At 36.8% G+C, this 25130-nt stretch overlaps 1 protein-coding gene across 4 annotated transcripts in view; it reads left to right on the forward strand.

Annotated features, from left to right (window-relative positions):
* Positions 1-25130, forward strand: part of LOC137273994 (protein furry-like) — an 83895-nt gene that overhangs the window by 31793 nt on the left and 26972 nt on the right. For 3 of the 4 annotated variants that reach the window (XM_067806938.1, XM_067806939.1, XM_067806940.1), the window contains exons 24-32: positions 177-326; positions 497-669; positions 1359-1467; positions 2749-2908; positions 20315-20469; positions 22085-22368; positions 23144-23394; positions 23817-23951; positions 24866-24940. In XM_067806938.1, the coding sequence (XP_067663039.1) occupies positions 177-326; positions 497-669; positions 1359-1467; positions 2749-2908; positions 20315-20469; positions 22085-22368; positions 23144-23394; positions 23817-23951; positions 24866-24940 (1492 nt within the window). Of the gene's footprint in view, positions 1-176; positions 327-496; positions 670-1358; positions 1468-2748; positions 2909-4530; positions 4543-20314; positions 20470-22084; positions 22369-23143; positions 23395-23816; positions 23952-24865; positions 24941-25130 lie in introns of all 4 variants that reach the window. The other variant, XM_067806937.1, reaches the window with a different exon arrangement.

Below are 25130 nucleotides of genomic sequence, written 5' to 3' on the forward strand. Positions count from 1 at the left end.
TCAGCAATACTTTATTGATCTCTTTGACATGGATTGTTATAATTAATAAACCTTTAAGTTGGATTACCACACTCACAGAACTATTGCAGTAGTTACAACTCTTTGCAAAACTTCTGCAGTTGTACACATCACACTAATAATCACCTCAAAACATTAACATAGTCTTAATCTTGCAGGGAACTGGCTGAAGAGTTACTGCCCTTCCTGAAAGAGGCCATTGACAAGAAGCAAGATAACTTGCGTCGTCGCCGCAAGAGAGATGTTCTGCGCGTCCAGCTGGCACATATATTTGAACTGATGGCAGAAAACAAAACCTTTGCACAGAGGTACACCAAATTCTATTCATTTGAGAAATATTTCAACATCATTAATGTCTTTTTTAACTGCACCATGAAAGACATGCTACATCAGTTTAAAATGCTGTTAGTACAGTTGATACACATGGTGATGTTCAGGTTGTAAATAGAGATGGAGTTCTTCATGTTTCTGTGAGCAGTGAGTCTGGCATCATTGACAAGGACCGTGGGTGTCTGAGTGGGATGTTTGTGGACTACATCGATGGAGCACGGCAGTACCTGGAGGGGGAGAATGACCGAGACCTGCCCATTTTGCAGGAAATTCGCCTACACTTCAGTGGCTTCATACAGAATCTCATCTGCAACACACCTTGTAAGATGCACCCACTTGGACGTTCTGGTTTAGAATTGATTGTCAGCTAACAATTAGTCAGATGAGGCTACAAATGGATTGTTTGTCTAATTAGCTTGCTAGATAGACTGAATCACTTGACTCTCTAGTCCAGACTTGATTACTTATTTGCTGTAGAGCTAGAATATAAGGGAGCCTTTAGCTACAAACAAGTAAGATAGCACATACTGAACAGCAAATGGAAAGTAATTAAAAAATGAAATCTCATAAAAGCGAGTGTTCATGTTTATGTCTTTTATATAAAAACTTGACAGAAAGTCAGAGTTGCATTTCTTTTTCTGGTCAGTATAGTTCCTTGTCAAAGCCCCTGGGAGGTTATATAAAGTTATCTGTTGTTCAGGCCTGGGCTGAATCTTGCAGATCTATCTCTCTATCTATCTATCCATCTGCTCTTGTCCATTTGTGTTGTATAGCCATTTCCTTTTTACTGTCTGTTGTTTACATACAGACTGATAACTGATAACAGAGTCTTATACTATACCCCGTGCGACTTAGAATTCCAAACAGGTTGTTACTGTATGTGTCCTGTGTAGATCTATGCTCAGTAAAGTTGAGGATTGATTAAGTACCTGTATTTATGAAACTCTGTGCTGTATCAATGTTACAGGGTAATCATCAGTGGTAGTAATCATATGTATGTGACGTTGTAGTGGAGTTGAGGAAGACCTTGCTGTCGCGGGACCTGCGGTATGGGTTGTTCCATCTGTTTGCCAGCTGGAGTGGTCACTTCAGCCACACCTTTGGAGCCTTGGATCGGAGGTAAGATTCATTGAGATTCAAATTGTATCCCTTATCAGTGCCAGGATCAGATGATTGTTTGGTTTTAATTGCAGACACACTGCCTCATTTATCTGCAAGCACAATACCATTGTGATTATTCGTCAGTAAACTCCATGCTATTTTGATGGGTTATGGTGGTGACCAGGTAAAACCTGCATCACTTAGTCCTGATACTGACAATCAATTGAAATACAGTGAAATACAGTTATTGTACCATACTCTTTCTAAGAATTGTTTTTCACCAGTTCACATTAGTAGAAAGAGGATCAGACTCACTGACTTGGTTGATGCATGTCATCCATCATGTCGCAATTGTCAAATTGATGCTCATGATTTTGTCATGTTTGTTTTGTACAGCCTCGATGATGTACATGTCACGGTTTTACAAATGGATTATTTCTGAGTGTTTTGTTAAACAACAAAAACAAACAAACACTCAAATCACACTGTCATCCTTTGAGTATCGTTAGGTTCCTATACGTTAATGTTTTATGTGCCTGTCTAATGGTTCTACTCCATGCTGATGATGCTCAAATGTCCTGTACTACTGATTGACAAGTATCAGATGAGCCATGACCTGACAAATGACCCCACTTTGCATGTATGAAAACACCTTCCAGAGCATTCCATTTGAAACAAGAGGGAAACAGGTTGTTGTCCAAATATTGAAAAGTTCAATTTCCTCTTGCAAATCGTGTTTGGATGGTGTCTTGCTGATCTAAATTGCTCTTCATGTTAAACAGTAGCAGTATTGATTTCATGCCACAGTCAGCATGTATTGCATGTGGTTAATCGCCAGTCTACCTTTAGCAACTAAGTGTATTCGTCCAGATTACTTGCTCTGCCTGCTTGTCACAAACGCATTCACTGTGCTAGCTCATTTAATAGTTGAAACAGACCCGTGAAGGTCCCAGGGTAGAATAGGCCTTCAGCAACCCATGCTTGCCATAAAAGGCGACTATGTTTGTCGTAAGAGGCGACTAACAGGATCGGGTGGTCAGACTCGCTGACTTGGTTGACACATGTCATCGGTTCCCAATTGCGCAGACCGATGCTCATGTTATTGATCACTGGATTGTCTGGTCCAGGCTCGATTATTTACAGACCGCTGCCATATGGCTGGAATATTGCTGAGTGCGGCGTAAAACTAAACTCACTCACTCACTCACTCACTCACTAACACTTGAAACAAGAGGGAACAAGCAGTAATCAGGTAATGGTTCCACTCCATGCTGATGATTCGCAATTGTCCTGTACTAGACTCTCAAAAGAGGAGGCTTGGAATGAACAGGAGCTGTCGGCCGTCCGCGCCATGTCTGCTGTCTTGTGCTGTGGACCTGTGTTTGATCTGACAGGCCTGGGAGATGATGGATACATCTACTCCTGGTTGGATACCCTGCTCAGCTCACATGATGAGAAGGTTGGTTAGAGTTATCTCCCTTTAATGTGAAGTATTTGAATTTGGACATGTGTGAAACTTTCCATACAGTTTCAACATCTATCATTCAACTAGCTTCAGCTTTGTCATGTCAAATACATCTCACTGTTTATTCATTTCACATTAATCCTTTAACATTGTCATGCCTGAATACCTTATAGACTTAGAACGACATGCTTAGGTTTTAACTGAGACCATATCTATTATATGGTCTCTGGTGTCAATATGATAATGAGTGGGGATGGCATACATTGGAAAGCCTGACTGGACGTTCTTTGATTCATGATATTCATTCCATGAAGAACAGAATCATTCTTTGTCATCATGTTTCATATCAGTCTTGCTTGTGCTTGACTGGACATCTTACAACATATTTTACTGAATATTTGAAAAGCACCCGACACACTGACCCAGGTGTGAGTCTTACTCTACATTCCTGCTGTCTCTAGTGCACTGTGGACAAAGATGGCCACCCATCTCACCACGTATCTGTTAGTTATAGATGAGACTTGTAGACTTTGTCAATACTTTGTTCTCTGTATGCATGAAAAATGTCAACCTGTAGTTCTTGTGCAAACAAATTTCAAAACACTTTCTAAATGTATGAAATTTTCATGCATTGAGGATGTTTTCGAGTAGTCATGAACTTTAACTGGCAGTATGTGAACAAAAACAAGTCTGATTTCTTGTAGTGCCAAGTTCTTCCTTAACTTTTAGCATGAAAGAAATAAATTCTGTGTAGAATGACATAGAATGAACTGGCAGAACCATATGGTATGGAATCAACTCTGTGTGCCATGCTGCAGGTGTACATTTTCGTCAGATTGGTTGAAACATGGCAGCGAATACCATGACCAGTCAGTTCCAATGCTTTGAATAAACAGCTTCTTGTCAGTAATATCGAATTGAAGGAAATATAGATTGATTCAGTATGTTTGGGGTATATTTTTTTAAGTTCACTTCTGGCTTTTCCTGCATTAAGGTAGCATATCCTGATAACAAAATAAACTGTCCGAAGTGGCATCAATCCCGATGTGATCACTCATGAAAGTATGAGCGTTAGTGAGATTTGTCTATTTTGCTACCATACTCCAAGTATCAACTAAATTGACATGCTGGTATCAGAGGCCAACCTCTAAGATTCTATCATAGTCACTATGAATTTTAACCTCAGACTACACCAATACGATATCAGTAGAAATTGAAGGAAATTTGAAGAAAATTCATTGAAATTTTGAGTTATCGACAAAAACCATCTAAATGGTATGAAAATGAATTGTAAACTTAACCTTCTGGCAGTTTGTTACATGCAGGAAGACCAGCTACTGCACAACCCTAATCATAGGGGAAAGGGCTTGTTTGTGATTTAGCGCAGTGGGACCCAGAGTTTGTACCTTAGTGATGTATTTGTCAGATCTGTGATCTGCCAGCCCTGATACTGAGGACACACGCAAGCAGTGTCCGTGATAATCATTCAGGTTTGGTAACACTCAGTAGCATGGTATCCATGTATCTGGCACACATGAGCTAGCCATATGGTTCTGTCTGAGCTCTAGTTGATATTGTGTCTCTGATGACCATCTCTTGTCTCTCTCTGATGTCAGATGAAGCCGAAGGTAAGTGGTCACAACCGTCTCTCAGTCGCTACTGCATGTAGTGCAATCTCATTGGCAGCCATCTTGGATCCCTCGCTCCGGTATCTAGCCTCACTGCTCTCTTATCAACAATGAGTCTCTTACTGTCTGTGTGAGATAGGGTCTTCTTTTTCCCAGTTTGGTGAGTGTAGGATAGTGGTGGGTATGATTACTATGGTCTGAATGTACAGTGCGGGATAGGATTGGCTGTCAAACTTGTTGGAGATTTGGTAAGAGTGACATGGTGATTTGTATGCTCTAAGATGTCAGCATGGTCAGTGGATGAGTCTTCCAGTCACCTAATGCCATTGTAAGGAAGGTTGGGGATCTAAATATGCCAGTGGCATGATGACTGTAGGGTAGGTGTGTGTGTAGTGATTGGTATGTCTCTTACAATCAGTGTAGGGTAGGGGTGTGTATGTCTTTTACAGTTGGCGTAATGTAGGGGTGGGTGTGTCGCTTACAGTCAGTGTAGGATACAGGCTAGCTATTCTCGAAACGTTCATAGCTCTACAAGCTTCTTAAGCCCATTCTTAACACATGGGCTATGATCAAAGTGAAGAATTCTTAGGGCTACGAACGCTTCGAGAATAAGGGCCCAAGTGCAACATATGTCATATTTGGGATTTCACTTTCTTAGTGAAGTACAAATTCTAGTACTTTTTTTTTTCGGTTGAGTCCCATCCGGGATTCGAACCCGCACCCTCAGAGTCAGGCACCTAATCGCCAGCACACAAAGTCAGCCGCCTAGCCCGCTCAGCCACCGCGACTTCCACAAAAATGAAAGTCGGACAACTGGTAGTCTAGACTGCGTACTTTGTGTACCCCTCTGATGAGTGTAAATTGGCACGGCTCCCACGGCCGAAAGCTATGATTACACGATGCCATTTAGAAAGTGGTCAAATGCAACATATGTCATATTTGGGATTTCACTTTCTTAGTGAAGTACAAATTCTAGTACTTTTTTTTTTCGGTTGAGTCCCATCCGGGATTCGAACCCGCACCCTCAGAGTCAGGCACCTAATCGCCAGCACACAAAGTCAGCCGCCTAGCCCGCTCAGCCACCGCGACTTCCACAAAAATGAAAGTCGGACAACTGGTAGTCTAGACTGCGTACTTTGTGTACCCCTCTGATGAGTGTAAATTGGCACGGCTCCCACGGCCGAAAGCTATGATTACACGATGCCATTTAGAAAGTGGTCAAATGCAACATATGTCATATTTGGGATTTCACTTTCTTAGTGAAGTACAAATTCTAGTACTTTTTTTTTTTTTTTTTTTTTTTTTTGAGTCCCATCCGGGATTCGAACCCGCACCCTCAGAGTCAGGCACCTAATCGCCAGCACACAAAGTCAGCCGCCTAGCCCGCTCAGCCACCGCGACTTCCACAAAAATGAAAGTCGGACAACTGGTAGTCTAGACTGCGTACTTTGTGTACCCCTCTGATGAGTGTAAATTGGCACGGCTCCCACGGCCGAAAGCTATGATTACACGATGCCATTTAGAAAGTGGTCAAATGCAACATATGTCATATTTGGGATTTCACTTTCTTAGTGAAGTACAAATTCTAGTACTTTTTTTTTTTCGGTTGAGTCCCATCCGGGATTCGAACCCGCACCCTCAGAGTCAGGCACCTAATCGCCAGCACACAGGCGGCTGACTTTGTGTGCTGGCGATTAGGTGCCTGACTCTGAGGGTGCGGGTTCGAATCCCGGATGGGACTCAACCGAAAAAAAAAAAAAAGTACTAGAATTTGTACTTCACTAAGAAAGTGAAATCCCAAATATGACATATGTTGCATTTGACCACTTTCTAAATGGCATCGTGTAATCATAGCTTTCGGCCGTGGGAGCCGTGCCAATTTACACTCATCAGAGGGGTACACAAAGTACGCAGTCTAGACTACCAGTTGTCCGACTTTCATTTTTGTGGAAGTCGCGGTGGCTGAGCGGGCTAGGCGGCTGACTTTGTGTGCTGGCGATTAGGTGCCTGACTCTGAGGGTGCGGGTTCGAATCCCGGATGGGACTCAACCGAAAAAAAAGTACTAGAATTTGTACTTCACTAAGAAAGTGAAATCCCAAATATGACATATGTTGCATTTGACCACTTTCTAAATGGCATCGTGTAATCATAGCTTTCGGCCGTGGGAGCCGTGCCAATTTACACTCATCAGAGGGGTACACAAAGTACGCAGTCTAGACTACCAGTTGTCCGACTTTCATTTTTTGTGGAAGTCGCGGTGGCTGAGCGGGCTAGGCGGCTGACTTTGTGTGCTGGCGATTAGGTGCCTGACTCTGAGGGTGCGGGTTCGAATCCCGGATGGGACTCAACCGAAAAAAAAAAAAAAAAGTACTAGAATTTGTACTTCACTAAGAAAGTGAAATCCCAAATATGACATATGTTGCATTTGACCACTTTCTAAATGGCATCGTGTAATCAAGGGCCCAAGTGTTTGCGTCATTTGGCTTAGGTTAGGGATGTGTGTCTCTTGCAGTAGGCGTAGGGTGTGTGTGTGTCTCTTACAGTTGGTGTAAGGTAGGGGTGTGCATCTCCTACAGTTGGCATTGGGAAGGGATGTGGGTATCTCTTACAGTTGGTAAAGGGTAGGGGTGTGTGTCTCTTGCAGTCAGCTTAAGATAGGGATGTTTGTGTCTTACAGTAGGCTTAGGGTGTTGGTGTGTCTTATACAGTTGGCATAAGGTAGGGCTGTGCGTCTCTTACAGTTGGCATTGGGAAAGGATGTGGGTATCTCTTACAGTTGGTGTAGAGTAGGGTGGTGTATGTCTCTTACAGTTGGCATAGGGTGAGTGTTTCTCTGACAGTTGACATAGGGTAGGGATGTTTGTGTCTCTTACAGTCAGCGTAGGGTAGGGATGTGTGCCTCTTACAGTCGACGTAGGATAGGGATAGGTGTGTCTCTTACAGTTGGAGTAGTCTGTGGATGGATGTGCTTCTTACAGTCTGTGAATGGTAGGGGTGGGTAGTATCATGTAAGTATTGTTACTGTTTGAGAGAGAAGAGGCTAGATATCAGAGCAACAACTTTAATTTCAGTGTTGTCATTCTGTGGCCAATATTTCCCTTCTTTTGTTAGTCTGAGAAGCACTGTTAAAGACACTGAGGAATTTGATTGAAATCAGTTGACACTTTTGGTGTTACAGATAAGAAATCTACTCTAATTTCATTGTATGCTGCTGAAGTATTAATCAGCATGAATGACAGTGTTTTGAAGTCAGATCATGAAATAATTCTATTTTTGGGATCACCGTTACCTCGACAAGGTTGTGTTTAACAGTGTCTGTCAGTCAGTGTTCTGCGGTATTATGCTTGTTATGATTTTATTTGCATTTGTCTTATTTTATAAACATTCACAAAGGATCCATACCATATCTTCTATATAGCGACCAGCGTCTTGAATGACATTGTTTTTGGCACCATTTAAAGTTGAATGTCAAATAGCTTTGTGTAATGGTTAACTTCCTCCAAATACAAATGCTTCCATATTCGCCAAACCACAATCTCAGATCCATTAAAACACTCTTGTTATCTGAACCCATTCAGCATGTTATCATTGAAACATCATTTCCAAAATTCTGCTCCTCTGAACAAGAATGATGCTGTGAGACTATATACCTTTAAAACAGTATCTTATCCCCCACCAGTGTAATTATCTCCCTTCTCTGTTTGGCTAGAAGTTTAATATATCTACATACTATTCGCAACACAATGATTTTGTAGTATTTATAGTAAGGGTGAAATGTTTATCTTGGTGATGTTTAAAAGTGCATGTTGTTCTGACATTTTTTAAAGAACATAAATGTACGTCATGTACGTGTTTCGTTGGATATTGGTGTGATAGTGAGTAGACTTTAACTGAGTTTAGGAGTATTTGGATGTATTGTTTATCCCTCCCAATCACAATGTTAGATATTGTTTAAGTGACACAGAGTGTGATGGTTGTTTTATATTGTTTATCAAGTGTGTCTCCGCAGTGATTCCATTAGGTTCTATTTGCATGCTATAATTTGCCGAGTTTGTGTGCTGACTGAACGTTTTGTTTTTGTAAATTTTGTAATGAGCAGATCAAAATTATATTTAGTTCTCTTGGTCCTAAGGATTAGGCTGAACTGGATGAAGGTACATTGTCTGTATTCATGAGCATCAGGAGTGATGGGTTAGCCAAGTGGTTAAAGCATTCGTGCGTCTTGGTGAAGACCTGGGTTTGATTCCCCACATGGGTACTAAAATGTAAATTCCATTTCTGGTGTCAACAGCCATGATATTGCTGGAATATTGCTACATGTGGCATACTCACTCACTCTTGCTCACTCACTCCTCAGCATCAACAAGATTGCTGATGCAGCATTTTTTGCTCACTCACTCACTTACTCAAATTCAATGAAGCGTCAAATAGGAAATAGGATCACAAGCTATGTTACAGTTATATAATCTAAACTTTTGCGTTTTCGCACATTAGAAATTTTATACACATTTATTTACCTTGGACTGTGTTTTATTGTCAGTTTGCAGTGGTCAAAGCTTTTTAGTGACATAGGTAAAAAACATTATCTAGACTTTAAAAACCAACTCAGACATTTGATACTTCAGCAAGGCTTCACAAACTTACACTAACTGATGTGTTGATATTTTATTGTTGTTTAACGATGTCTACACATGTGGATAGAATATTTGCAATGCTATATTCTACTGGTAATATGTGCTTTTAAAGTTTGACATTGCCTGGGATTTTTATTTATGTAAAATATGCAGGAGACGTGGTAGTGTGTGTGCCAAGCACTGTAAAATGAACAGTGATCTACTTATAATGTCTAAAATAGCTAGTAATGTCAAGTAGTATTAGACATACCTAGCAATGTCAAGTAATATCTGGTAATATCAAGTAATGCCAGAAATACCTAACAATGTCAAGTAATAGCAGAAATATCTAACAATGTCAAGTAATAGCAGACATATCTAACAATGTCAAGTAATAGCAGACATATCTAACAATGTCAAGTAATAGCAGAAATACCTAACAATGTCAAGTAATAGCAGAAATATCTAACAATGTCAAGTAATAGCAGACATATCTAACAATGTCAAGAAATAGCAGAAATACCTAACAATGTCAAGTAATAGCAGAAATATCTAACAATGTCAAGTAATAGCAGTAATATCTGGTAATATCAAGTAATGCCAGAAATACCTAACAATGTCAAGTAATAGCAGAGATATCTAACAATGTCAAGTAATAGCAGAAATATCTAACAATGTCAAGTAATAGCAGAAATACCTAACAATGTCAAGTAATAGCAGAAATAGCTAACAATGTCAAGTAGTAGCAGAAATACCTAACAATGTCAAGTAATAGCAGAGATATCTAACAATGTCAAGTAATAGCAGAAATATCTAACAATGTCAAGTAATAGCAGAAATATCTAACAATGTCAAGTAATAGCAGAAATACCTAACAATGTCAAGTAATAGCAGAAATACCTAACAATGTCAAGTAATAGCAGAAATACCTAACAATGTCAAGTAATAGCAGAAATATCTAACAATGTCAAGTAATAGCAGTAATATCTGGTAATATCAAGTAATGCCAGAAATACCTAACAATGTCAAGTAATAGCAGAAATATCTAACAATGTCAAGTAAAAGCAGAAATATCTAACAATGTCAAGTAATAGCAGAAATACCTAACAATGTCAAGTAATAGCAGAAATACCTAACAATGTCAAGTAATAGCAGAAATACCTAACAATGTCAAGTAATAGCAGAAATACCTAACAATGTCAAGTAATAGCAGAAATATCTAACAATGTCAAGTAATAGCAGAGATATCTAACATTGTCAAGTAATAGCAGAAATACCTAACAATGTCAAGTAATAGCAGAAATATCTAACAATGTCAAGTAATAGCAGAAATACCTAACAATGTCAAGTAATAGCAGAAATACCTAACAATGTCAAGTAATAGCAGAAATAGCTAACAATGTCAAGTAGTAGCAGAAATACCTAACAATGTCAAGTAATAGCAGAAATATCTAACAATGTCAAGTAATAGCAGAAATATCTAACAATGTCAAGTAATAGCAGAAATACCTAACAATGTCAAGTAATAGCAGAAATATCTAACAATGTCAAGTAGTAGCAGAAGTACCTAACTATGTCAAGTAATAGCAGAAATACCTAACAATGTCAAGTAATAGCAGAAATATCTAACAATGTCAAGTAATAGCAGAAATATCTAACAATGTCAAGTAATAGCAGAAATACCTAACAATGTTCAAGTAATAGCAGAAATATCTAACAATGTCAAGTAATAGCAGAAATACCTAACAATGTCAAGTAATAGCAGAAATATCTAACAATGTCAAGTAATAGCAGAAATACCTAACAATGTCAAGTAATAGCAGAAATATCTAACAATGTCAAGTAGTAGCAGAAGTACCTAACAATGTCAAGTAATAGCAGAAATATCTAACAATGTCAAGTAATAGCAGAAATATCTAGCAATGTCAAGTAATAGCAGAAATACCTAACAATGTCAAGTAATAGCAGAAATACCTAACAATGTTCAAGTAATAGCAGAAATATCTAACAATGTCAAGTAATAGCAGAAATACCTAACAATGTCAAGTAATAGCAGAAATACCTAACAATGTTCAAGTAATAGCAGAAATACCTAACAATGTCAAGTAATAGCAGTAATATCTGGTAATATCAAGTAATGCCAGAAATACCTAACAATGTCAAGTAATAGCAGAGATATCTAACAATGTCAAGTAATAGCAGAAATATCTAACAATGTCAAGTAATAGCAGAAATATCTAACAATGTCAAGTAATAGCAGAAATATCTAACAATGTCAAGTAGTAGCAGACATATCTAACAATGTCAAGTAATAGCAGAAATATCTAACAATGTCAAGTAATAGCAGAAATACCTAACAATGTCAAGTAATAGCAGAAATATCTAACAATGTCAAGTAGTAGCAGACATATCTAACAATGTCAAGTAATAGCAGAAATACCTAACAATGTCAAGTAATAGCAGAAATACCTAACAATGTCAAGTAATAGCAGAAATATCTAACAATGTCAAGTAATAGCAGAGATATCTAACATTGTCAAGTAATAGCAGAAATACCTAACAATGTCAAGTAATAGCAGAAATACCTAACAATGTCAAGTAATAGCAGAAATAGCTAACAATGTCAAGTAGTAGCAGAAATACCTAACAATGTTCAAGTAATAGCAGAAATATCTAACAATGTCAAGAAATAGCAGAAATACCTAACAATGTCAAGTAATAGCAGAAATATCTAACAATGTCAAGTAGTAGCAGAAGTACCTAACAATGTCAAGTAATAGCAGAAATATCTAACAATGTCAAGTAATAGCAGAAATACCTAACAATGTCAAGTAATAGCAGAAATATCTAACAATGTCAAGTAGTAGCAGAAGTACCTAACTATGTCAAGTAATAGCAGAAATACCTAACAATGTCAAGTAATAGCAGAAATATCTAACAATGTCAAGTAATAGCAGAAATATCTAACAATGTCAAGTAATAGCAGAAATACCTAACAATGTTCAAGTAATAGCAGAAATATCTAACAATGTCAAGAAATAGCAGAAATACCTAACAATGTCAAGTAATAGCAGAAATATCTAACAATGTCAAGTAATAGCAGAAATACCTAACAATGTCAAGTAATAGCAGAAATATCTAACAATGTCAAGTAGTAGCAGAAGTACCTAACAATGTCAAGTAATAGCAGAAATATCTAACAATGTCAAGTAATAGCAGAAATATCTAGCAATGTCAAGTAATAGCAGAAATACCTAACAATGTCAAGTAATAGCAGAAATACCTAACAATGTTCAAGTAATAGCAGAAATATCTAACAATGTCAAGTAATAGCAGAAATACCTAACAATGTCAAGTAATAGCAGAAATACCTAACAATGTCAAGTAATAGCAGTAATATCTGGTAATATCAAGTAATGCCAGAAATACCTAACAATGTCAAGTAATAGCAGAGATATCTAACAATGTCAAGTAATAGCAGAAATATCTAACAATGTCAAGTAATAGCAGAAATATCTAACAATGTCAAGTAATAGCAGAAATACCTAACAATGTTCAAGTAATAGCAGAAATATCTAACAATGTCAAGTAATAGCAGAAATACCTAACAATGTCAAGTAATAGCAGAAATACCTAACAATGTCAAGTAATAGCAGTAATATCTGGTAATATCAAGTAATGCCAGAAATACCTAACAATGTCAAGTAATAGCAGAGATATCTAACAATGTCAAGTAATAGCAGAAATATCTAACAATGTCAAGTAATAGCAGAAATATCTAACAATGTCAAGTAATAGCAGAAATATCTAACAATGTCAAGTAGTAGCAGACATATCTAACAATGTCAAGTAATAGCAGAAATATCTAACAATGTCAAGTAATAGCAGAAATACCTAACAATGTCAAGTAATAGCAGAAATATCTAACAATGTCAAGTAGTAGCAGACATATCTAACAATGTCAAGTAATAGCAGAAATATCTAACAATGTCAAGTAATAGCAGAAATACCTAACAATGTTCAAGTAATAGCAGAAATATCTAACAATGTCAAGAAATAGCAGAAATACCTAACAATGTCAAGTAATAGCAGAAATATCTAACAATGTCAAGTAATAGCAGAAATACCTAACAATGTCAAGTAATAGCAGAAATATCTAACAATGTCAAGTAGTAGCAGAAGTACCTAACAATGTCAAGTAATAGCAGAAATATCTAACAATGTCAAGTAATAGCAGAAATATCTAGCAATGTCAAGTAATAGCAGAAATACCTAACAATGTCAAGTAATAGCAGAAATACCTAACAATGTTCAAGTAATAGCAGAAATATCTAACAATGTCAAGTAATAGCAGAAATACCTAACAATGTCAAGTAATAGCAGAAATACCTAACAATGTCAAGTAATAGCAGAAATACCTAACAATGTCAAGTAATAGCAGTAATATCTGGTAATATCAAGTAATGCCAGAAATACCTAACAATGTCAAGTAATAGCAGAGATATCTAACAATGTCAAGTAATAGCAGAAATATCTAACAATGTCAAGTAATAGCAGAAATATCTAACAATGTCAAGTAATAGCAGAAATATCTAACAATGTCAAGTAGTAGCAGACATATCTAACAATGTCAAGTAATAGCAGAAATATCTAACAATGTCAAGTAATAGCAGAAATACCTAACAATGTCAAGTAATAGCAGAAATATCTAACAATGTCAAGTAGTAGCAGACATATCTAACAATGTCAAGTAATAGCAGAAATACCTAACAATGTCAAGTAATAGCAGAAATACCTAACAATGTCAAGTAATAGCAGAAATATCTAACAATGTCAAGTAATAGCAGAGATATCTAACATTGTCAAGTAATAGCAGAAATACCTAACAATGTCAAGTAATAGCAGAAATACCTAACAATGTCAAGTAATAGCAGAAATAGCTAACAATGTCAAGTAGTAGCAGAAATACCTAACAATGTCAAGTAATAGCAGAAATATCTAACAATGTCAAGTAGTAGCAGAAGTACCTAACAATGTCAAGTAATAGCAGAAATATCTAACAATGTCAAGTAATAGCAGAAATATCTAGCAATGTCAAGTAATAGCAGAAATACCTAACAATGTCAAGTAATAGCAGAAATACCTAACAATGTTCAAGTAATAGCAGAAATATCTAACAATGTCAAGTAATAGCAGAAATACCTAACAATGTCAAGTAATAGCAGAAATACCTAACAATGTTCAAGTAATAGCAGAAATACCTAACAATGTCAAGTAATAGCAGTAATATCTGGTAATATCAAGTAATGCCAGAAATACCTAACAATGTCAAGTAATAGCAGAGATATCTAACAATGTCAAGTAATAGCAGAAATATCTAACAATGTCAAGTAATAGCAGAAATATCTAACAATGTCAAGTAATAGCAGAAATATCTAACAATGTCAAGTAGTAGCAGACATATCTAACAATGTCAAGTAATAGCAGAAATATCTAACAATGTCAAGTAATAGCAGAAATACCTAACAATGTCAAGTAATAGCAGAAATATCTAACAATGTCAAGTAGTAGCAGACATATCTAACAATGTCAAGTAATAGCAGAAATACCTAACAATGTCAAGTAATAGCAGAAATACCTAACAATGTCAAGTAATAGCAGAAATATCTAACAATGTCAAGTAATAGCAGAGATATCTAACATTGTCAAGTAATAGCAGAAATACCTAACAATGTCAAGTAATAGCAGAAATACCTAACAATGTCAAGTAATAGCAGAAATAGCTAACAATGTCAAGTAGTAGCAGAAATACCTAACAATGTTCAAGTAATAGCAGAAATATCTAACAATGTCAAGAAATAGCAGAAATACCTAACAATGTCAAGTAATAGCAGAAATATCTAACAATGTCAAGTAGTAGCAGAAGTACCTAACAATGTCAAGTAATAGCAGAAATATCTAACAATGTCAAGTAATAGCAGAAATACCTAACAATGTCAAGTAATAGCAGAAATATCTAACAATGTCAAGTAGTAGCAGAAGTACCTAACTATGTCAAGTAATAGCAGAAATACCTAACAATGTCAAGTAATAGCAGAAATATCTAACAATGTCAAGTAATAGCAGAAATATCTAACAATGTCAAGTAATAGCAGAAATACCTAACAATGTTCAAGTAATAGCAGAAATATCTAACAATGTCAAGAAATAGCAGAAATACCTAACAATGTCAAGTAATAGCAGAAATATCTAACAATGTCAAGTAATAGCAGAAATACCTAACAATGTCAAGTAATAGCAGAAATATCTAACAATGTCAAGTAGTAGCAGAAGTACCTAACAATGTCAAGTAATAGCAGAAATATCTAACAATGTCAAGTAATAGCAGAAATATCTAGCAATGTCAAGTAATAGCAGAAATACCTAACAATGTCAAGTAATAGCAGAAATACCTAACAATGTTCAAGTAATAGCAGAAATATCTAACAATGTCAAGTAATAGCAGAAATACCTAACAATGTCAAGTAATAGCAGAAATACCTAACAATGTCAAGTAATAGCAGAAATACCTAACAATGTCAAGTAATAGCAGTAATATCTGGTAATATCAAGTAATGCCAGAAATACCTAACAATGTCAAGTAATAGCAGAGATATCTAACAATGTCAAGTAATAGCAGAAATATCTAACAATGTCAAGTAATAGCAGAAATATCTAACAATGTCAAGTAATAGCAGAAATATCTAACAATGTCAAGTAGTAGCAGACATATCTAACAATGTCAAGTAATAGCAGAAATATCTAACAATGTCAAGTAATAGCAGAAATACCTAACAATGTCAAGTAATAGCAGAAATATCTAACAATGTCAAGTAGTAGCAGACATATCTAACAATGTCAAGTAATAGCAGAAATATCTAACAATGTCAAGTAATAGCAGAAATACCTAACAATGTTCAAGTAATAGCAGAAATATCTAACAATGTCAAGAAATAGCAGAAATACCTAACAATGTCAAGTAATAGCAGAAATATCTAACAATGTCAAGTAATAGCAGAAATACCTAACAATGTCAAGTAATAGCAGAAATATCTAACAATGTCAAGTAGTAGCAGAAGTACCTAACAATGTCAAGTAATAGCAGAAATATCTAACAATGTCAAGTAATAGCAGAAATATCTAGCAATGTCAAGTAATAGCAGAAATACCTAACAATGTCAAGTAATAGCAGAAATACCTAACAATGTTCAAGTAATAGCAGAAATATCTAACAATGTCAAGTAATAGCAGAAATACCTAACAATGTCAAGTAATAGCAGAAATACCTAACAATGTCAAGTAATAGCAGAAATACCTAACAATGTCAAGTAATAGCAGTAATATCTGGTAATATCAAGTAATGCCAGAAATACCTAACAATGTCAAGTAATAGCAGAGATATCTAACAATGTCAAGTAATAGCAGAAATATCTAACAATGTCAAGTAATAGCAGAAATATCTAACAATGTCAAGTAATAGCAGAAATATCTAACAATGTCAAGTAGTAGCAGACATATCTAACAATGTCAAGTAATAGCAGAAATATCTAACAATGTCAAGTAATAGCAGAAATACCTAACAATGTCAAGTAATAGCAGAAATATCTAACAATGTCAAGTAGTAGCAGACATATCTAACAATGTCAAGTAATAGCAGAAATACCTAACAATGTCAAGTAATAGCAGAAATACCTAACAATGTCAAGTAATAGCAGAAATATCTAACAATGTCAAGTAATAGCAGAGATATCTAACATTGTCAAGTAATAGCAGAAATACCTAACAATGTCAAGTAATAGCAGAAATACCTAACAATGTCAAGTAATAGCAGAAATAGCTAACAATGTCAAGTAGTAGCAGAAATACCTAACAATGTTCAAGTAATAGCAGAAATATCTAACAATGTCAAGAAATAGCAGAAATACCTAACAATGTCAAGTAATAGCAGAAATATCTAACAATGTCAAGTAGTAGCAGAAGTACCTAACAATGTCAAGTAATAGCAGAAATATCTAACAATGTCAAGTAATAGCAGAAATATCTAGCAATGTCAAGTAATAGCAGAAATACCTAACAATGTCAAGTAATAGCAGAAATACCTAACAATGTTCAAGTAATAGCAGAAATATCTAACAATGTCAAGTAATAGCAGAAATACCTAACAATGTCAAGTAATAGCAGAAATACCTAACAATGTTCAAGTAATAGCAGAAATACCTAACAATGTTCAAGTAATAGCAGAAATATCTAACAATGTCAAGAAATAGCAGAAATACTTAACAATGTCAAGTAATAGCAGAAATATCTAACAATGTCAAGTAATAGCAGAAATACCTAACAATGTCAAGTAATAGCAGAAATATCTAACAATGTCAAGTAATAGCAGAAATACCTAACAATGTCAAGTAATAGCAGAAATACCTAACAATGTCAAGTAATAGCAGAAATATCTAACAATGTCAAGAAATAGCAGAAATACCTAACAATGTTCAAGTAATAGCAGAAATATCTAACAATGTCAAGAAATAGCAGAAATACCTAACAATGTCAAGTAATAGCAGAAATATCTAACAATGTCAAGTAGTAGCAGAAATACCTAACAATGTTCAAGTAATAGCAGAAATATCTAACAATGTCAAGAAATAGCAGAAATACCTAACAATGTCAAGTAGTAGCAGAAATACCTAACAATGTCAAGTAATAGCAGTAATATCTGGTAATATCAAGTAATGCCAGAAATACCTAACAATGTCAAGTAATAGCAGAAATATCTAACAATGTCAAGTAATAGCAGAAATACCTAACAATGTTCAAGTAATAGCAGAAATATCTAACAATGTCAAGAAATAGCAGAAATACCTAACAATGTCAAGAAATAGCAGAAATATCTAACAATGTCAAGTAATAGCAGAAATATCTAACAATGTCAAGTAATAGCAGAAATACCTAACAATGTCAAGTAATAGCAGTAATATCTGGTAATATCAAGTAATGCCAGAAATACCTAGCAATGTCAAGTAATAGCAGAAATATCTAACAATGTCAAGTAATAGCAGAAATACCTAACAATGTTCAAGTAATAGCAGAAATATCTAACAATGTCAAGAAATAGCAGAAATACCTAACAATGTTCAAGTAATAGCAGAAATACCTAACAATGTCAAGTAATAGCAGTAATATCTGGTAATATCAAGTAATACCAGAAATACCTAACAATGTCAAGTAATAGCAGTAATATCTGGTAATATCAAGTAATACCAGAAATACCTAACAATGTCAAGATATAGCAGAAATATCTAACAATGTCAAGATATAGCAGAAATACCTAACAATGTCAAGTAATAGCAGAAATATCTAACAATGTCAAGTAATAGCAGAAATACCTAACAATGTCAAGTAATAGCAGAAATATCTAACAATGTCAAGTAATAGCAGAAATACCTAACAATGTCAAGTAATAGCAGAAATACCTAACAATGTCAAGTAATAGCAGAAATACCTAACAATGTCAAGTAATAGCAGAAATACCTAACAATGTCAAGTAATAGCAGAAATACCTAACAATGTCAAGTAATAGCAGAAATACCTAACAATGTCAAGTAATAGCAGAAATATCTAACAATGTCAAGTAATAGCAGAAATACCTAACAATGTCAAGTAATAGCAGAAATATCTAGCAATGTCAAGTAATAGCAGAAATACCTAACAATGTCAAGTAATAGCAGAAATATCTAACAATGTCAAGTAATAGCAGAAATATCTAACAATGTCAAGTAATAGCAGAAATACCTAACAATGTCAAGTAATAGCAGAAATATCTAACAATGTCAAGTAATAGCAGAAATACCTAACAATGTTCAAGTAATAGCAGAAATATCTAACAATGTCAATAGCAGAAATATCTAACAATGTCAAGTAATAGCAGAAATACCTAACAATGTTCAAGTAATAGCAGAAATATCTAACAATGTCAAGAAATAGCAGAAATACCTAACAATGTCAAGTAATAGCAGAAATATCTAACAATGTCAAGTAGTGTAATTTATACCTAGTAATGTGAGTGAGTGAGTTTATTTTTATGCTTCTCTCGATAATAAGCCAATATGCTGGCAGTCTGTAAATAATTGAGTCTGGACCAGACCATCTCGGGAGCATCGATCATTGTAATTGGGATTCAATAACATGTCAACTAAGTCAGCAAGAATGACCACCTGATCCCATTAGTCACCTCTTACGACAAGCATGGGTCACTAAAGGTCAGTTCTTTCCTGGATCTTCAAGTCATGTCAGAAATACCTAGTAACGTCTGATATATCTATCTCAGAAAAGTTGAACAAATAAGACAGATCTGCATCATCCAGTTTCCCTGGTCCAGTTAGACAATTTTGTGAACCTCTTCAGCTGAATGCACAAATACTGTACAGTGAGAGTGTTCATCATTCAACTGATAACGTTTCCTATCATCATCAATTGCTGCAACAATTTTCTCACACACCTGGTCACTCTGTGTTGAAGTAGGTGAGCTACATTTCTGTTTGTGCCTCTTTTGTTTTTAGTAGCTTGGCATAAATTATTTTGCTGTCATTTATTGCCTCATCTTGAGTAATAAACTTTGGACTATTTCTTCCCAGAATTGTGTCAGTCAGCTTTAGTCAGCTTGTTCAGAACATTGAGTTTCAGTGTGCTTGGCGTTTGTAGTTAGGTTAATACAACTGCTTTGTTACCATGGTTAGATAATCAAGATTTTGAAAGCTGAGATAATTTTAATGGATACAATTTTAAGTCAGCTGTAGGTCATGAAAAAGTGGGTTCTAGTATTTGCTTGTGACGCAAGACGATCCCTGAAGATGGCAGTGTCTTGGTTGTATAAAGTTAGCTTGATAATGGTTATGAAGTTTGCAGATCAGGCACCTGAGACCACTAACTAATGGACAGTGCGTATAAGCTGCTGCTGCAGGTAAAAGAAAAAAATATTGGGGATGTTTAAGGTGATGTTGGGGGATGGTGACAGTGTTGTTGGGGATTGTTTGCGAGATGTTGCTGGTGGTATTGTGGGGGATGGATGGGGATGTTCCGGAGGATTAAAGTCTGTTCTCCATCATCTCTCACTGTATTTCAGATCTACTACCTGGCAAAGGAAACTGTGTACCTCTTACTGGACTTCAACCCTGATGTCCAGGGCCTGTTGGACTGGGTCATCGACAGGTGCTATACTGGCTCCAATGAAGTGGCCGATGGCTGCTTCAATGCTCTTGCTGCAGTCTTCCAAACCAGGTGTGCAGAAGAAGAGTAACTTTAAGTCTCAGTAGAGCTTTCCACCTGTATATGGTGATGGTTTACATGTGCGGTCTTCCAAACCAGATGGGGTAGAAGCACTGCTACTTTAGTCTCAGTATAGCTTTCCACCTCTATATGGTGATGGTTTACATGTGCGGTCTTCCAAACCAGATGGGGCAGAAGCACTGCTACTTTAGTCTCAGTTTAGCTTTCCACCTGTATATGGTGATGGTTTACATGTGCGGTCTTCCAAACCAGGTAGGGTAGAAGCACTGCTACTTTAGTCTCAGTATAGCTTTCCACCTGTAAATGGTGATGGTTTACATGTGCGGTCTTCCAAACCAGGTAGGGTAGAAGCACTGCTACTTTAGTCTCAGTGTAGCTTTCCACCTCTATATGGTGATGGTTTACATGTGCGGTCTTCCAAACCAGATGGGGCAGAAGCCCTGCTACTTTAGTCTCAGTATAGCTTTCCACCTCTATATGGTGATGGTTTACATGTGTGATTGGTATTCCACATCAAATAGATGGATAATTCTAATTATGTAATGATACATGAGACTAATTAATAATTGATATGTCATCTTCTATTGCACATTATTTATCTATTTACACAATAATAACTTCGTAATTTGGTTTTGTTTCTAATGACGTATACACAGATACACTGATTTGTCAATGCTGTACCCAGATCAAAAAGAAATAAGGTGATAAAATAAAAATCCAAACACCAAGTGACTGCTCACAGCACTTAATCTGATTCCTATTACCCCGGATAACCCAAGCTGCGTGGTAGGATCTAGAGGGTTATAGTGACATGACTTTATCCAACTGGGTACCCATTTTCTGCTGGATGATTAGAGGCAATTTTGAGCAAACTCACTTGTCTAAGGTGAGACCACATGTATTACATGTGCTTTCGTTGTGGGGTAGGACTGACGTCATAGAGACTCTCAGGAGTCAAGCTGCCAAACGCTGTCACCCAGCCAAGGATTGTCTGAGCTTGATGGTGTTAACCTTCAACTGATTCATGACCGGACCTCTGTGCACAGGACCACATACCAGCACTACATACTGGTCAAACTGTTAGACATATTTCAGGAACTGTACTCAAAGATAATCATGGCATAATGATTCCATATGAGTCTATTATGACATTAGAAGCTTTTATGGCTGACTTTGTGAAAAGATATAGAGAATCTCACGCAATTCTCAGCATAAGTTGATAAAGTTACATATTTGAACTAAGTATTGCCATTTTTGATATCAGAAGACACAATGCTGAGATTCTATTTATCATCCAAAATCACTCTTCATTAGTCATTAGTTTTCAATGAAATGTGTACATCTCCTAATGCTAGACTATTCTGGAGCGATGACTTAGCATTGTGATGTCATAGCATTGTCAGGACATTGTACTGTGAAAACGATATCCCCCAGGAGAGCTTTGAGATATCGCTTGATCTCACACATGCAGTGTGTCCTGTGGAACATAGTTTTGAATGATAAATCCTAATACCTGCTGTATGGAATTATTGGGAATTATTGGTAGTGTAAAGAATCACTACACCCAGGCTTCAACTCGTGATTGTTATGTTATTGTGTTTGTCAGACGAGAGTACCCATGTGACCATGTGGCGATGCTGAACTTGGCTGTGTTGAATGTGGGCAATCCCCGGATCCAGACTCATGATACAGCTCTACAGCTGCTCCACTTGCTGGACACAAGGTTCTTCCAGGAGGAGCCTGTGTTCACTGACAGTTCAGAGGAGATCCATCAACCACAGCTGCCTCTCAATGACATCCTCCTGTCTGTGTCTTACTGCCACTCTCAGATGTATTTGTCTGAACAACTAGCCAGAATACACCTGGACCTCACCATGCCCATGTTCTCAGGTGAGTGTCTGAACAGTTAGCCAGAATACATGTGGACCTCACCATTTCAATGTTCTTAGTTGAGTGTCTGAAATGTTAGCCAGAATACACCTGGACCTCACCATTTCCATGTTCTCAGGTGAGTATCTGAACAGTTAGCCAGAATACACCTGGACCTCACCATTCCCATGTTCTCAGGTGAGTATCTGAACAGTTAGCCAGAATACACCTGGACCTCACCATTTCAATGTTCTTAGTTGAGTATCTGAAATGTTAGCCAGAATACACCTGAACCTCACCATTCCCATGCTTTCAGGTGAGTGTTTGAACTGCTAGCAAGAACACACCATAACCATTATTGTTCTGAAGGATAGGTAGCAGGAGAGAAGTTAGCCAGAATATACCTGGCCCCATTTGCACAAAGCAATCTTAGTGCTACCACTATCTTGACCCTATGTTGAAGAATGGGAGTTACATTGTAGCACTAAGATCACTTTGTGCAAGTGAGCCCAAGACCTCATAATGCCCATGTTATCAGGTGACAGTCTGAATAGTTAGCCAAAATACACCTGGACCTCACCATGCCCATGTTCTAAGGTGAGTGTCTGCACTGCAAGCCAGAATACACCTGGACATCACCATTCCCATGTTCTCACGTGAGAGTCTGAACTGCTAGCCAGAGCACACCATAACCATTATTGTTCTGAAGGATAGATAGCAGGAGAGAATTTCTTGTTGACAAACTTGATTACACAGAACCTGATTTTGCATAGACTCTTACTTTATCTTTTTTCAGAAATCACTCACAGGTTTCAAACAGCGAAACCTTCTGTGCGACAGACTTTACTTAAGTACTTGTTGCCATGGCTACACAACATGGAACTGGTTGATCCTGCAGTGCCCCCTGCCAACCCCATTTCCAACTTCCTGAACCGACTCCAGGACAGCCAGACAGAGTCCATCTTCTGTCCACTTAAAGGGGAAGGATGGGGGTCCACACAGGCCACAGAGATGGTCCTCAACAACCTCTTCTTCATCACTGTCAAGGTGATCACAGATATAATCTCTTTGGGTATTCCTAGTTGGTAGTAGTGACCAGCAACCTGTACATGTCATGAAAAAACATCCAACTAGATCAAATGGTTTAATTACTGTTCTGTCTGGTCTGGACTGGCCTGGTGGTTAAAGCGTTTGCTCCTTACACCGAAGACCTATGTTCGATTCCCCACATGGGTACAATGTCCAAAGCTCATACATGATATTGCTGGAATATTGCTAAAAGCAATAAAACCATGCTCACTCACTCTCACTCACTCACTCACTCACACACTCACTCACTCACTCACTCACTCACAGGCTGTATATAGGAGCACATGTTTTCATGGGATCCCATATCTTTTTCCTGCAGTATATATCTTCTTCTTGTTGCATATTGAGTTGTTATTTGTGACATATTCTGTTTCTTGTAGTTTGGAGATGAGCATCCAGTGGAGATCGAGGCCCTGTGGGCGGCTCTCATGGTGTGCTGGCAGAACAACCTGAAGGTCGTCATCCGCTACCTCGTTGTCATCACTAATGTTGCACCCACACATCTGCTCTCATTTGTAAGTAAATCACATCCTGTTTCTTACACTGAAATGTGTTCAAGAATGTAATATAAGTCTCCTGATTCAAGAATAGGTCAGAAGAATAAAATATATTTGAACATCTCCGGAAATTACGATAGACATGCACATAATGATAGCCACAAGGTATACCGAGTAAAGACAGGACATCTGAGGATAACCCTTGATGTGACAGTCACTGTGGACTTGGACTGTGGAAAGGGAGGATGTTCATACTGTACTGATGAATGTGAGATCAAAGTTTAGCCTTGTATGTGGTACAGATAGCATTTTGATAAGCATTTGAAGACAACATGTGCTAATTTGAAGACAACATATGCATCTTTCCATTGGCCACCAATACAGTGAATTGAAGCAAAGTTTTACAATGTCGTATATCTCAGTATGATACTTCAAATGGGCCACAGTACATCAATGTTTAACTTTGAATACTGCCGAATTGCAATATCTGTGAAGAAAAAAAACTTTTGTTTTGTGATTAAGATATATGTTTACTTATTTTCCCTTCATAAGTAAATGTTTTCTAGGAGATTCTTGTGTCAAGAACTGTGTCAAACATAGCGCCTGCATGTTGTCAACATTCACAAAGCTTGTATGTAAACTTGATTATTTCTGGATGTTTATAATTATTACTGATGAACTGATTACTGATGAAAATTGCTTTTGTTTTTGATCTTAAGGAGTTTCATAGTTGGTGTTAGTAATTAGGATTTTAGTGTTCTGAAACATATTGTATCACATCCATTGTATCAGGATTCATATTGTATCACAATGTAAGTGCACAATACTTAGGCAATATATCGTCATGGCTAAGATTGTAGTAACGTGATGTATTGTATCTCTGGCTGTATGCCAATACCAGCATTACGATATGTGTGCCATGTGTGTTGCAGGTCAAGAGAGTGGTCAGCTACTTGGGTCGAGCAAAGCCCGAGAAGTTGGTGGACGAGCTAATGAATGAGCTTCAGGTAAGAGCACGATGGATTGTTACTTTTTTATTCTGTTAGTACAGCAGGCCAGGAGAAAACAGGGTTAATATTTAGATGGAACTTACAGTCTGTTGCTGGTTCTGGCTAAAGAAATTCAAATATTTTTTATTGGATTTTATTGCGAGAAGCGCAGGAATTGATCCCCGGAATGGTGTAGGTTGCCAAAATG

Source organism: Haliotis asinina, chromosome 2 (assembly GCF_037392515.1).
Source record: "Haliotis asinina isolate JCU_RB_2024 chromosome 2, JCU_Hal_asi_v2, whole genome shotgun sequence".
Taxonomy (NCBI): Eukaryota; Metazoa; Mollusca; class Gastropoda; order Lepetellida; family Haliotidae; genus Haliotis; species Haliotis asinina.